Genomic DNA, 14,243 nt, shown 5'->3' on the forward strand with positions numbered 1-14,243 from the left:
TTCAGCTTTATTGCTAGTCTTAAATACAGGAAATTAAACCACAGGATGAAGGTAAGGATTTCTATGATGCTTGGGAAACGAAAGGGACAAACTCACCTCTTGTGTGTTCACCAGCACCTACTAAGAGTTGATAAAAAACATGGAAGGTTCGCTCATCCTTGGCCTGGCGAATGGCACGGGACTTTTCCAAAAGATCTGGGACACTCTGAGTTAAGGATGGCACGTATGGATTATTTCTTTCTCCTTAGGCACCCATGCCCATCAAGGCTTGTCAATCATCCCATCTGGATCCTTCTGCCCCTGGGAGACTTCTAATACTTTGGATCAAACACCTGATATTTTTGCAATCAGGAATGTTCATGCTCAGGATCAGATGCCCAATCAAACTCAAATTCTATCTGTCTAAAGCAGGGGGGGTCAAACTCAAAGCCCGGGGGCTGAATTCAGCCCCCGGGATACTTAGACCTGACTTGCGGAAGGGAACAGAGAAGGACCGGCCAGCGGTGCCTCTGTCAGTAAAATTTAGCTGTGGAGGGCTACATGTGGGCCTCCCAAGATCTGTTTTTAGGAGGTCATCTCAGCCCAAAAGCCTGTTTTTTCATTGGCAGAGCACTCGGGCTGCCACAGGTACCCCAGACACGAGTGACGTTGAGCTGGCCATGCCCACCTGGCCATGCCCCTGCCCACTGAGGTCAAACACAACCCTTAGGGGCCTCAATGAAATTGAGTTTGACACCTGGTTTAGAGAACTGGGCCTGAGGTCTCCAACGGCCCAAACTTACAACTTCTATTCGCTAACAAGAAGGATACATGTCTCTATATTGGCTCCAACAATGTAGCCGGCTACATCAAAATTAATCCGAATAAATTTACCCTGCGGGTAGAAAAAGAGACAGGAACATGAGACAGCAATCAGAAGAATGGTGTGGCTGATACAGAAAAATTGTTCGGTATTTAAAAAAATAATTTAGATGCCAGCGAACCGCAGAAGCTGGAAATAGATTCCTCTGGTCAATTCAGTTAGTAATGAATCTTTTCTAAATAGGAAGAGTAGAAACCAGTCACCACAAAAACAAGAAAAGCTAACAGAAAGAAATAATACAGTGGAATGTGAAGCTCACTCTTCTGCCTTTCATCTATGAGGAAGAGAAAACCTTTGTATTTTTCTTTCTTTTCAAAGGAGTGGCTAAAAACCAAAAGCATTTCTCAAAAAATACAAAAGGAAGCAGAAAAAAAGACTTTCACCAACAAAACTGGTTTTTCTTCCGAAGGAAGTATGTTGGCATAGGATTTCAAAAAGGCATTTTAAAAATTTTGCCCTTTCTAAAGAATAGAATCAAAGAAATGGTACATGAAAGTTTAAGGCTATATTTAAAAGGGGTTGCAAGCATAATCTTTTAAGGCTCTTTTTTTTATACTTTGAAGTATTTAAAGGAGCAAAGTGGGTATCCTCAGCTGAAGCCGCCCATTGTACCATTAAATTCTTTCATACCAAAATATCATGGAGCTCTTTCAGTGGAGGGTAAAGGGCGAAAATGTGTGCGGTGCAAGTCGTCCTTATTTAATGTCCGCTTGTTCAGTGACTGTTTGAAGTTACAACAGTTGTAACACAGCAGAGCAAGGTTATGACTGATCCTCGTAGTTGCGCCAATGCCGCATTCCCCAGTCACTATTGTGATTCAGGTACTTGGCAACCAGCCAACCAATTGTGATGTTGCAGCGCCCCGTGGTCACGTGACTGTCCTTTGCAACCTTCACTGCTGACTTCCAACTAGCAAAGTCAGTGGGGAAACCAGCAGGAGGTTGCAAAAATATTGTGATCACACATGACTCACCTAAAGGAGGCAACTGGGATTGCCATTGTAACTTAGTGCAGTCACATGATATCACACTTTATGCGCCTATATGGCTTAGCAATGGAGTTTCTGGTCTCAATTCAGACTATCTGTACTAAAGCCCCATTTCACCCCTTGCCATGATAATGCAAAATAAAATAAAATAAATAAAGTTATTCCATTCTCTTGAATGCTATCGTTATACACGGTCATATCCCTAGCAGTCATGACCAAGTGCAGCCCTTAGGCCAAAGTTTGTTCAGCATTATAACTGGGCAATCCATTCTTAATTTTTGTTTGAGGAGGAGTTGCTGGAAGCCAAGAGCACAATATCTTGTCCTGCTTCCTGTCCTTCAGATCTCCTCCTCAGCGAGCCGGACATAACACTGCCTCTTTCAACAAAGCGGCTGCACAGCTTAACTTCTTTTTCTTCTTCCGAAACAGAAAGATTATTTTTAAAAAATAATCCAGATTAAAATGAGATGATCTACTTTCAAACTTAGAATCCCTTCGGCAAATTTCCATAACTAGTTTTTTTTAAATTCAGTGGGAGGTAGGTCTCTTCACTGAATAACACCACAACCGAATGTTGTCAACCCTGAAGTGATCATGGCCAAGGCCATCTTGGGGGCTCCAGGGCTTCCACACAACAGAGGGAGGGGGGAAATGGTTAGATGGGCTTTGTAGCCAAAACAATAAAACTTTCCTGTGGGAACCCAAGGACATTCCCATGGGTGGCTCGCCAGAGGAGGGGCAAAGTAACCAAACAACTGGCCAGCTCCTGGATTGGACAGCATGATCATGACTTGGGGGGAAAGGAAAAACTTTTACCGTATTTTCACGACCAAAAGCTGCACCGGATTATAAGCCGCAGTATCAATTAACGTTAATTTTTCAAACTTTTTCCACATATAAAGCGCACCGGGTTATAAGCCGCACGTTTCCCGACGCTTCTGGACATCTGTTGCAGTCGCGAGGAGGAGCGGAGAACAGCGCGAAGGTTCTTGGCGCTCCAGGAAGCCCCGAAAGCAGCTGGGGGAGGCGCACGGCTTGGTTTCTCCTCCCTGGACGTCGCAGCAGCAGCCCCAAGCGCACCGATCTCTGTGTTTTTCACATCGGGGCATGCTCTTGCAGCACACCCCGATGCGAAAAACACTGAGATCGGTGCACTTGGGGCTGCTGCTGCGACATCCAGGGAGGAGAAACCAAGCCGTGCGCCTCCCCCAGCTGCTTTCGGGGCTTCCTGGAGCGCCAAGAACCTTCGCGCTGTTCTCCGCACTCTCCTCGGCTCCTCACAACTGCAATAGACGTCCAGAAGCGGCAGGGGCTATCGAGCTGGAAATCCAATCCCCATTAGCCCCAAAAGCCGCTTCTGGACATCTATTGCAGTCGCGAGGAGCGGAGGAGAGCGCGAATCTTCTTGGCGCTCCAGGAAGCCCCGAAAGCAGCTGGGGGAGGCGCGCGGTTTGGTTTCTCCTCCCTGGATGTCGCAGTAGCAGCCTCAAGCGCACCGATCTCTGTGTTTTTCGCATCGGGGTGTGCTGCAAGAGCATGCCCCGATGCGAAAAACACTGAGATCGGTGCGCTTGGGGCTGCTGCTGCGACGTCCAGGGAGGAGAAACCAAGCCGTGCGCCTCTCCCAGCTGCTTTCAGGGCTTCCTGGAGTGCCAAGAACCTTCGCGCTGTTCTCCGCACTCTCCTCGGCTCCTCACAACTGCAATAGACGTCCAGAAGCGGCAGGGGCTATCGAGCTGGAAATCCAATCCCCATTAGCCCCAAAAGCCGCTTCTGGACATCTATTGCAGTCGCGAGGAGCGCGCGAATCTTCTTGGCGCTCCAGGAAGCCCCGAAAGCAGCTGGGAGATCTTTTTCCACATATAAAGCGCACCGGGTTATAAGCCGCACTGCCGGTTTTGGATCAAATTTTAGGATTTTCAGTGCGGCTTATAGTCGTGAAATTACGGTACTTTTAATTAGGTGAAAGTCGCGGGGACTTTTAGAATCGGCTTTCACCAATTGTGCCAATATGATATACCCAATAAAATTGTTCTTTGAGGAAGCTGCCTGCCTCAGAGTTCTAATTTCTATTGGTGCATCATTTGGAACACTGACAAATGTGTTGTATCACAGCTCCCATCTCTGCAATGCATTCCCCATGTTACCGGGGAATTCTGGGAAGTTGGAAGTCCACACATCTTCAGCTTGCCTAGTTAGAAAAACACTGATGTATACAAAGCTTTTCCACTTCGGTGCCTTGCAAATGTGTTGGACAATATTTAAACTCCCAGTCAGCTAGGGAATTATTGAAATTACATTCCAACACATTTGAATAGGAGAAGAGTGAAAGAGCTTAACAGATTTCAACAGGAGAGATTATCTTACAAGAAAAGATATCTTTAACTATTTGGCAGCTTTTGCCACCTGCTATAGTTGTGTGAGAAGCAATAGAATATAATAGAATAGAATTGGAAGGGACCTTGGAGGTCTTCTAATCCAACCCCCTGCTTAGGCAGGAAAACCTACACCACCTCAGACAAATGGTTATTCAACATCTTCTTAAAAACTTCCAGTGTTGGAGCATTCACAACTTCTGGAGGCAAGTTGTTCCATTGATTAATTGTTCTAACTGTCAGGAAATTTCTCCTCAGTTCTAAGTTGCGTCTCTCCTTGATTAGTTTCCACCCATTGCTTCTTGTCCTGCCTTCAGGTGCTTTGGAGAATACCTTGATTCCCTCTTCTTTGTGGCAGCCCCTGAGATATTGGAACACTGCTATCATGTCTCCCCTAGTCCTTCTTTTCCTTAAACTAGACATACCCAGTTCCTGCAACCGTTCTTCATATGTTTATTTATTTATTTATAAAATCTATATGCCGCCCAATCCCGAAGGACTCCGGCAATATGTTTTAGCCTCCAGTCCCCTAATCATCTTTGTTTCTCTTCTCTGCACTCTTTCTGGAGTCTCAACATCTTTTTTACATCATGGTGACCAAAACTGGATGCAATATTCCAAGTGTGGCCTTACCAAGGCATTATAAAGTGGTATGAACACTTCACGTGATCTTGATTCTATCCCTCTGTTTATGCAGCCTAGAACTGTGTTGGCTTTTTTGGCAGCTGCTGGCTCACATTTAAATGGTTGTCCACTAGGACTCCAAGATTCCTCTCTCAGTTACTACTATTAAGCGAGGTACCACATATACTGTACCTGTGCATTTTGTTTTTCTTGCCTAAATCTTAGCCTGAAGATAGGGAGACCACACACACTTATGAGGTGACAGAGTAATTCATTTAAGAAGGGTATAAACCACAGAGTTTCTCAACTTTGGCAATTTAAGATGGATGGACTTCAACTCCAAGAATTCTGGGAGTTGAAGTCCACCCAACTTAGACAGTGGTAGGTTGCCATTTTTTTTACTATCGGTTCACGCGCGCTCCCTCGTGCACGTGCTGCTTAATCACATGTACAGAAGCCTCCCACCACCACTACTACCGGTTTGGCCAATCTGGGCCAAACTGGGAGCAACCCACCTCTGATCTTAAAGTTGCCAAGGCTGAGAAGTTGCTTTAGAACCACTGGGATTTTATGTCCCAGTTCTGAAAATATTTTCCAATGCTCAGGAAGATGCTATCTTCTGTCTTAAATCCAGGGCTCAATTGGTTTGAAATTGGAAGCTGCTAAACAGAATCCTCATTCCACAGATTTCTGAGGTAAATGACTGGGTGGGAAGGGATTTCTCCATCCATGAAGACTTACGAATCGTGAGGAGTTGTCATTTTTCACAGTTTTTGCATTGCCGAAGGCCTCCAAGATAGGGTTGGCTTGCAGTAGCTGATGCTCCAGTTCTCCCTAGATGAAGGAAAAGGAGGGACGGAGGAGGGAAAAGGGGTTAGCAGCAACCTATGCAGGCCTCTGGCCTCACAAAGCTTTTGGGCCAAGGAAGCACTCGGAGAAACTCCAGGGTCAGCCAGGGGAAAGCTGTTTCCAAAAATTACTCACGTAGGAAGCAGGGCTGGAAGTCTATGGAGGTTGGGATGGGGATGGCATCACAAAAAATACAATGGGAAGGCAGAGCAGGGAGCAAGACAGGGGAAACAAAAACAAAACAAAATCAAAGGGTTAAATTAGACGATGAACAACACAATGAGAACGCAACCACAATAACATGGGGAACAGCACAACAGAAAAGGGGAGGAATAGGAGATCCCCAACACCTGGCTTCCTTTCCCAGCCCCTCCCCTGAAATCCCCCTGAATCATGTCCCCACCCCACCCCCCACCCCCAGCAAATGCAGCATCGTAACTCTGGTGAGGAAAGGGGTTCAAGGAAGCGATTCTGGCAATAAGCAAAGTGTGCAATTGATGAGAAAAGCATTTGAAGAGCAATTCTAAGTGTAGGTGGGACTAGGAGCAGCAGCCAGTGGTAGGGACCCACAATCAGCACTGGAGGATGGGGGTGAGGAGTGAAGAGATGGGGAAGCTGGTATCTCAGCTGCATGCATTCGACTCTTGCCTGTTTGGTTTCATTGAGGAACTCCAGCTGAGGCAGCAAGACAACAGAGGGGGTATTAATATCATCTTCCATATGGGAACGAACAAACGAACAAACACACACACACACACACACACACACACACACACACTTGTAGAACTTCTACCAAGACTGTAAACTTAGGCACAGATAAGGGGAAAAGATGGGCTTTCCGTGCAATCAGAGAAGGGAAGCACCAAAGGGAAAAATGAGGAATCAATGCATTGCACACATGAAGTTCTGGGGCTCAATGTCAGAGAGTTTTCAGCCCCAATACAGGTGAGGAGAGGGGTTCAGGTTGGCCAGTAGTTCCTTTGGGGCATCTTTGTTAAAAGAAATCCTTTGTGATTCCAGCTGTCCTCAGATAATAATCTCCTTTGAAAGGAGATGGCTACAATAACTGGAGCCTAAGTTCTTCACCATGGGTTGTGTCCAGGGGTGGTATTCACTTACTTTTCCTACCGGTTCGCAAATGTGAGCACATTTGCGTGTGAGTCTACGCATGCACTCGGCCTTCCACGCATGCGCTTTGATCGTGGGCGAGGCTTGTATGCATGCACGTGGCTTGAAAACATGCCTAAATAGGACGGCATAGAGTCAGGGCGAGTGGGAAGGCCCACCCACGATTTCCACTACCAGTTCGAGCGAACCGGTCCGAACCAGCTGAATACGACCTCTGGTTGTGTTCACAAGATACAAGAATATTCAAGAGAAGATCACTCAAGGGTCCTAGGAGACCTGCTGGGCCCCTGCCATTGAACTCTTAAGATTGGGAGGAAGCAACCAAAAGGGCCCCGAAACTACACAGGGGAAGAAGAGTATAATAAATGGCTGGCCTATTGATTGAAAGAAATGACGTGAAAAAGCCAAGCAAGGACTCATTTCCTTCAACAAAGGACACAACAACGTTAATTCAAACCCAACACTGGCTCTCAATCCTGCCTGGGTGGATGCCACACTGGCGTGGGAGCCAAATTCCATATGGGCAGACAGTGGGTGTGTTGAGCGACAGAAGAGTGGAAATCACTTTTGCATGTGTTTGAAAGGCTCTTCAGGGGATCACCTTTTCACACATGCCAGGGCCATCCGCTGGTATTTGGAAGAGCTTCCAGACTGGCCCCGGTTCAAATTAGATGCTGGGTTACTTCCTAGGCATCAGATGGGGGAGCTCATTGGCTCCGCTTCAGGAATGCAAAACCAGAGCTGGCAAAGGGGTCATGCCAGTCTGCCATGCCCTTTATGGGTTGGCATCGCAAGGGAGAGCAGGTGACTGCTGCTGTGGTTGAAGCTGGAGGTGGCCCCACACTCACCGGCGCATTATGGTCCTTCCGGGCTTTATGAGATGAAGCCACATGTGCTAAGTACTGGATCACTTTCTTGGTGTTCTCAGTTTTGCCAGCACCTGACTCTCCTCTGCAGAGAACAGACATCAGATGAGAAAACAAACTCACACCTCTCCTTCTCACACAGCCGAACTTAAAGCTGTGGTTTCCACAAAGAGGGAATCGAGTTCAGCTATCTTACTTTCTGAATTCTGAATTTTTGCTTTCCAAACCTGTCCCATCAGCAGCATCCTATCAAAGCGTATGGATGGGAACCAGAAGATCCTTGGCTCCAATTCCATCATGGTCCCAAACTCACTAGGAACAATATTACAGTAATAATACTAAAAACAATCATGGAAACTGGTGTCAAAGGTGGTTGGACATAGAATTATGATCTAGTCCTGATCTAGAGTAATCTTTGTCTAGTCAAAGTTCTTCAACTTCTCTCACTTAGAGAAGGGTAAGGGGGAAAAAATGGAAAAATATTTTTCCATCAGAACAGATGGAATAAAAAAGCAATTTTAAAGATTTGCCATCCATCTTAAAAGTTTGTTCATAAAGATTGCTGAGTAAAATGTGAGGAGGGATTTTGGCACTCTAAAGCAGCCTTTTCTAATTATGTAAACTGGGAATTTTAATCCCAGCACATTTGGAGGACAATGAGTTGCTGAAAGTAGAAGGAAGCTATACATGTTTTTTTCTTAATTATTGATTTGTTTTCAACGAGTTTAACTTCACAGCTTCCATCGCAGGTTAGAGCAACATTGGGGGAGGGGGAGGGAACGGGGACAAACCTGTTCTTTCCAATCTGAATGGAACAGGAATAAACCTGGCATTTGGCAAATGACTTTTTTGAGACTGCAGGGTTGTTTAAACAGGCTTTTGTACAATATTTCTTACAGGACTAAAACAACAGACTGCTTCTCCTCTAAGTACAATTGCATGCAGTGCAATGAAGAGCTAGCTCTTTGGGCTACCAAGTTTTTAGAACTCCTGGTAACATCCATACAGAATGGTTTTCGCTCTCTCTCCTCTGAGCATCTCTTTCTACAGCCCCTACCCGCTGCGAGCAATACTCACGTGCATAAGATCGACTGATCCTCTCGATCTGGGGACCAGAAAGATAAAAGAATCGGATCAAAATTGCTTGCTCCCATTTCCTGAAGACCATTTCCGTCCACAAGAGGGCGTCAGAAACATACATGCAATGGTCCCATCCACCAACCACAAAAGCTCCCTATCTCTAGCCATCTGCCCACTGTACCCATGATACACCCTAAAATTACACATTCTTCTCCTTTCGGCTTCAGTCTGGAATGGGGAACTGTTCAAAGTTAAACCTTTCCATTCACACCTCCCCTGCCCCCTTTACTTCTCACAGCCATGTGGGTAACCTAATTTTATTGTATTTATTATTTTAAGTTTTACTCATAAGCATTTTTAAATATATTGTATTGTCGGGGTGTACCATTTACAAAAAAGTAAGACCAGCAAAAAAGTAATAATAAATATAAACACATAAACTAATAATAGTAATAATAGTAATAGTAGTAATAGTAATAATAGTAATAGTAATAACAAAATAACACATGTACTAATAACAATAATAATGCTATAACCAAGTAGTTTTAACATTGACTTTACATTTTTTTTACTTGTAATGATTGTAGTTATTAACCATCACTATTTTTAATACAAACATTCGTAGTCTTTATTTCTCTAATTTCTACCTCTTGTCTCTAACCACTCATAAAATCTATTCCAAATCAAATAATATTCCGTGACTTCCTTATCTTTTATTTTTAAAGTTAGTCTGTCCATTTCAACACAGTATAAAATTTTTTGAATTACATCTTCATCTGGTGGGGTTTTATTTTTCGAGTATTTTGCAAATATGATCCTTGCTGCTATTAGTGTAAAACTAAATATGTGGTCCCTTTATCATACCCCTCCGGCATTATGCCCAACAAAAATATTTCTGGTTTCAGATCTATATTCTAATTAATAATCTTTTCCAGACAGCTATGTATTTTCTCCCAATATTTTCTTGTTTTAATGTACGTCCACCACATATCCCCACCTGGGGACTGCTTGCATTTCCAGCATTTGGCAGACAGATTGGGTGGGTAACCTAATGTTAATCAAGTAGATGTACTCCTAGAGAGCAAGAAAATAAAATGAAGAGGGGCTGGGGGTGGGGTGGGGCTGGGGCTGAAACAAAAAATTGAAGGGGCCATTTAGGGGTGAGTTTTGTTTTTTTTAACAGACTCTCTCTTATTCTCTTTTGTTTTCCTCACAGCACATTTCAAGACTTGGAGTGAAGCATCTTGGCAGAGGCTCACAGAAGGCTTTTGAAATTAGGCTGAGGGTCGCAATGGAATCACGCCCAGCCCTCTGAGCCTCCAAGATTGTACTTTGTCCACTCCTGATGTATAGTAAAGCCCCCCCCCCCCTGCCCACCCTCTCCTCCCTTTATGGGTCTTCCAGTGTGTACCTTGCAGCATGCTCCGGTAGGCAGTCTCGGAGATGGCATAAATGTGAGGTGGCATCTCATGACGTTTCTTGCCCCGATACATCTCCACAATCTGTTCTGTGTAGATGGGCAAATTCTTGTAAGGGTTGATGACCACACAGAAGAGCCCTGAGTATGTCTGCCATTTGGAAGGAAGACAGAAAGTCAGATCAGAACAGCCTCCCCAATACCACTGCAGTTCCTTTTTGTGCCCACGATTGCACATCTTCTTGGGTTTTACAGTTTGCTGTCAAACACTCTCCCTTCTAAGGTTGCTGCTTCAATATGTGTGTGTGTGTGTGTTGCATTTGTGCTGATAAATAAATAAAGGGATAAATAAAGGATTATCAGCACAAATGCAACACAAATGTAAAAAGGCAACATAAAAAGATGGCTTTCTGCCTGGATGGCTCCCAGAGTGAGCCAATAGACAGAAAAGGAAAGCAGTATGCTTCCTCCCATATTTGGGCATACCAGGGGTTGTGGCACAATACACACACACAAACACACACACATATATATATATATACACACAGTTTCTTTCTGCTTCAAGAAAAAACAGGGGGAAAAAATGTTGAAAAATAAAGAGAGAGGAGCCAAGTTCACCGCCTGCTATTTTTAACTCTAAAGCATGACAATGACCTAATTCACACATCATATTAAGCCAGACATACCATTTGTTTGGGTTCATCTTCACATGATGAACCCAGACTTTTGGGGCTATTAATCCATGGCTTAGAGCTAAGCATTATGCGTGGATTAAAGCACTCAAACTTTTCACAAACAAAAGCTTAATGTGATGTGTGATCCCAGACACACAGGAGACGGATATTAGAAACAACACTTAGTGCCCAATTCTTGTATTTTGCAGGCAAGGAAACGTCCGCTTGGAGAAAAACAGCTGTTCCAATCTTGAGATGTTTTTCCTACTGCTGAAATGAAAAATGGATAATGGGATACTTTTTGATCAGCCTTACCAGGACTGAAATGGTACCTATTTATCTACTCGTATTTGCACACTTTCGAATTGCTAGATAAATAGGAATTAGGTGGAGGCAGGCACTCACTCCATTGCACGACACTCGGGTCTCAAACAGCTTAGTTCGAGACCCAAGCATCAGGCAATGGAGTGAACCTCCATCTCCACCTAGCTCCTGTTCACCTAGCACCGTGATTACGAACCTATGGCATGTGTGTCGGAAGTGGCATGCAGAGCCAACTCTCTGGGTACGTAAGCTGTTACCCACTGCTCTTCCAGGTTCTGGAGCGCTGGTCAGCTGGTCTTCACGGGCGCGGGAGCAACAGTGTGCATGTGTGCACCGGGAAAATGATCTTCCGGTTTCCGGCACGCGCATGCACACTGGCCAGCTGGTCTTCGTGCACACATGCATGCCAAAAACCAAAAGACCAGGTGGCCAGTGCACATGTGTGTGCCAGAAACAGGAAGATCATCTTCCTGGCACGCACATGCACACTGGGTGGCTGCTCTTCCGGTTTCCGGCATGCATGCGAGTGCATGCTCCCATTTTGGCACTCAGTGCCAGAAAGATTCACCAACACTGACTTAGCAGTTCGAAAGTGTGCAAATGCAAGTAGATAAATAGGTACCATTTCAGTGGGGAGGATACAATGTCACATGGGTGTGGGAACGTCTTTGTACAGCGATGGCTCAACAGAAAGGAGCACTGCTCCCTATAGTCGGCAACGACTAGCAGGGTAAAAAACCGCAGGGACTCCTTTACTTCCTTCCTTCCCCAACCTTGGCTACTCCAGCACTGGCTAGGAAATGTTGCGAAATTATTTGCACATCTGATGTCCCAGCACAGAAACCTGAGAGACTCCTTTTTTAAAAAAAAAATCCCAAGGATAGACAGAGCCCAAAAAACAGCAATTCACCCTCCCAAAACAAAACCTTCCAAGGCTTGCCTTCTTCTTGGTAAAACCCTCAGAATGTATTTACATTTTGGGGGGGAAAAATGACTGGCGTAAGAAAAATTGTTTGCCAACATCCCACGAATAAAGGAAACATGCCACCTCCTGATGTCCAAAGAGGAGCCAAAGTTATCTGTGGAGGATGCAAAACGAACTGGCAGGTGGGGGGGGGCGAGGAGGAGGCATGCCATTAAAGTTTTTCAAGGGGACTCAAGATATCTTTCCTTTGTTCTTCTTCTTAACTTTATCTAGTAGCACACTGTAAGCATCTTTTTTGTGCCAAAAGAATTCAGCCCCACCATCCCAGTCAGAGATGGAAGAAACTTGGATGAGAGGCGACCCGTCTTCAAAGAAAAACCAGAAAGTCCAGTTGCCTCTTGAGAAAGCACCTTTGGGATAACCATGACCTGAAAGGCTGAGAATCTCTACAGACATAAGCATCATTTATTTATCATTGTATCCCGCCTTTATTAGTTTTACAAATGATGCATGTACTATGTTATCATTTTCATAAAGTTTCCTATCTCGGGGCAGTGGAAAACCAATGCAGGGGATTAAGGAATGGTGTGTGTGTGTGTGTGTTTTACAGGAGGCATAAAAAAAGATCAAGGGGCAGTGCTCAATTTCCTAATAAAAGCTGATTCCAACAAGCTTTCATGCACCGATGCTCCTGGGTTTCCCTAACTTGAATCCAAGCGTGCAATTTTGCTGTTGGCATACTATTGCGGGCCTACCTTCTTTCCAAACAGGTTTCTAGCACCATGCCAACAGACACTTTTTGTCCATTTGACCTCGGTCACTTGACTCCATCAACGTTGGCTGACACTAAGGGAAATATGCAGAAATGACCTTCCCTAACCTGGAGTGTTTTCAGCTGCATTGGAATGTAACCTCCCATTATTCTGTTAAGCACCTTGCCCGGGGATCTTAGGAATTGAATGCATCAGGAGCTCAAAAAGTAGGGGAAAGATTGCTGAGGGTGAGGCTAAAAATGCTTTTTTGCTACAGGCTGAAATACCTGGGAAGGAGCAGCCTGGAGAACCAACTGTAAAACAACTGGATGGAGTGTCACCAGGGCAGGGAGAAGTCGATTTGCAGGAAAAGCAGCAACACTGCTATCAAAGGAACTGTCTGGGAAGGCTGAAGAATCCCCTTTTCATTTTTTTAAAAAAATAAATGTTTCCTTTTATCTTAAAGATGGGTTCCATGGGGCTGAATCACACAGATGTAGGCTGCTCTCTTAGGACAAGACAAGAGTACAGTTTCCTGTTTCCAAGAAGTGGTGTGTTGTTGCCGCGGTTGACAGCGGCGCCCTTGGGAGAATTCATTTCACACCCTGACGACTACTGTTCTGGCTGAACAGGTCTAGTCCGTTCCCCACCCCGATACCCAGCTACTGGGTGGAGATCATCAGAGGCAGCAGGGGGAGGGCAGGCACTGCGCTGTCTGCGAGTCAGAGATGACGTACTGTTGAGGGAATGCTTTGGCACACTGCCTCCCAGGGTAGCCTTTTGTGCCCACTTGGGTGCCAGGGAAACCAGCAGGGCAGAAGAAACACGTGTCCCCTGCTCCTTCCCTTTGAAAGGAGCTCTGCATGATGAGGTTAAGGAGGTCCAACTCGCCCTTTTCGAGCATTGTTGCACAGAAACACGAAGATACTTCACGAGCTGGGAAAAAGCCCAACTTTCTGTCCCAAGTCAGCTCTTCTCTTCCAGTCCTGACGTCTGCTCAGGAGGAATAGCTTGGCACCTAACCAAAGCTGCATTCCACCCAAGCAGGCAAACAGACCAGCGCGTCACTGTTTAAAATCTGGATTTTTTTTTTCTTAAGGTATCTTGATGGGTATCAAGAGGTTTGGAACCACATAATTCCCATCATGACTTGCAACCGGTCATGCTGGCTAATTGCTGGAGTCCAAACCATCTGGAATATTGGCCAGTGCATTCCTGAGCTAGGACATCTGAGAGAGGCACGGCTGCTGCAAACCAGGATTTCATTTGGAATTAAACAGGGAAAAGAATTGCATTAAATAGCTCTTAGTTAGAAATACTAGGAGGCTGGACCACAGATCCCTAAGTTTACGTCAGGAGGAAGATGCAAATGGTTAAAA

The 14,243-nt window shown here is 45.1% G+C and overlaps 1 protein-coding gene across 2 annotated transcripts in view; it reads right to left on the minus strand.

Annotated features, from left to right (window-relative positions):
- Positions 1-14,243, minus strand: part of LOC116522181 (myosin-10-like) — a 90,028-nt gene that overhangs the window by 57,272 nt on the left and 18,513 nt on the right. For both annotated transcript variants that reach the window (XM_032236926.1, XM_032236925.1), the window contains exons 3-9: positions 10,184-10,340; positions 8,770-8,797; positions 7,675-7,777; positions 5,834-5,854; positions 5,591-5,683; positions 811-874; positions 97-195 (exon numbers count right to left, since the gene is read on the minus strand). In XM_032236926.1, coding sequence (XP_032092817.1) covers positions 97-195; positions 811-874; positions 5,591-5,683; positions 5,834-5,854; positions 7,675-7,777; positions 8,770-8,797; positions 10,184-10,340 — 565 coding nt within the window. The remainder of the gene's footprint in view (positions 1-96; positions 196-810; positions 875-5,590; positions 5,684-5,833; positions 5,855-7,674; positions 7,778-8,769; positions 8,798-10,183; positions 10,341-14,243) is intronic.

Source organism: Thamnophis elegans, chromosome Z (assembly GCF_009769535.1).
Source record: "Thamnophis elegans isolate rThaEle1 chromosome Z, rThaEle1.pri, whole genome shotgun sequence".
NCBI classification, from domain to species: Eukaryota; Metazoa; Chordata; class Lepidosauria; order Squamata; family Colubridae; genus Thamnophis; species Thamnophis elegans.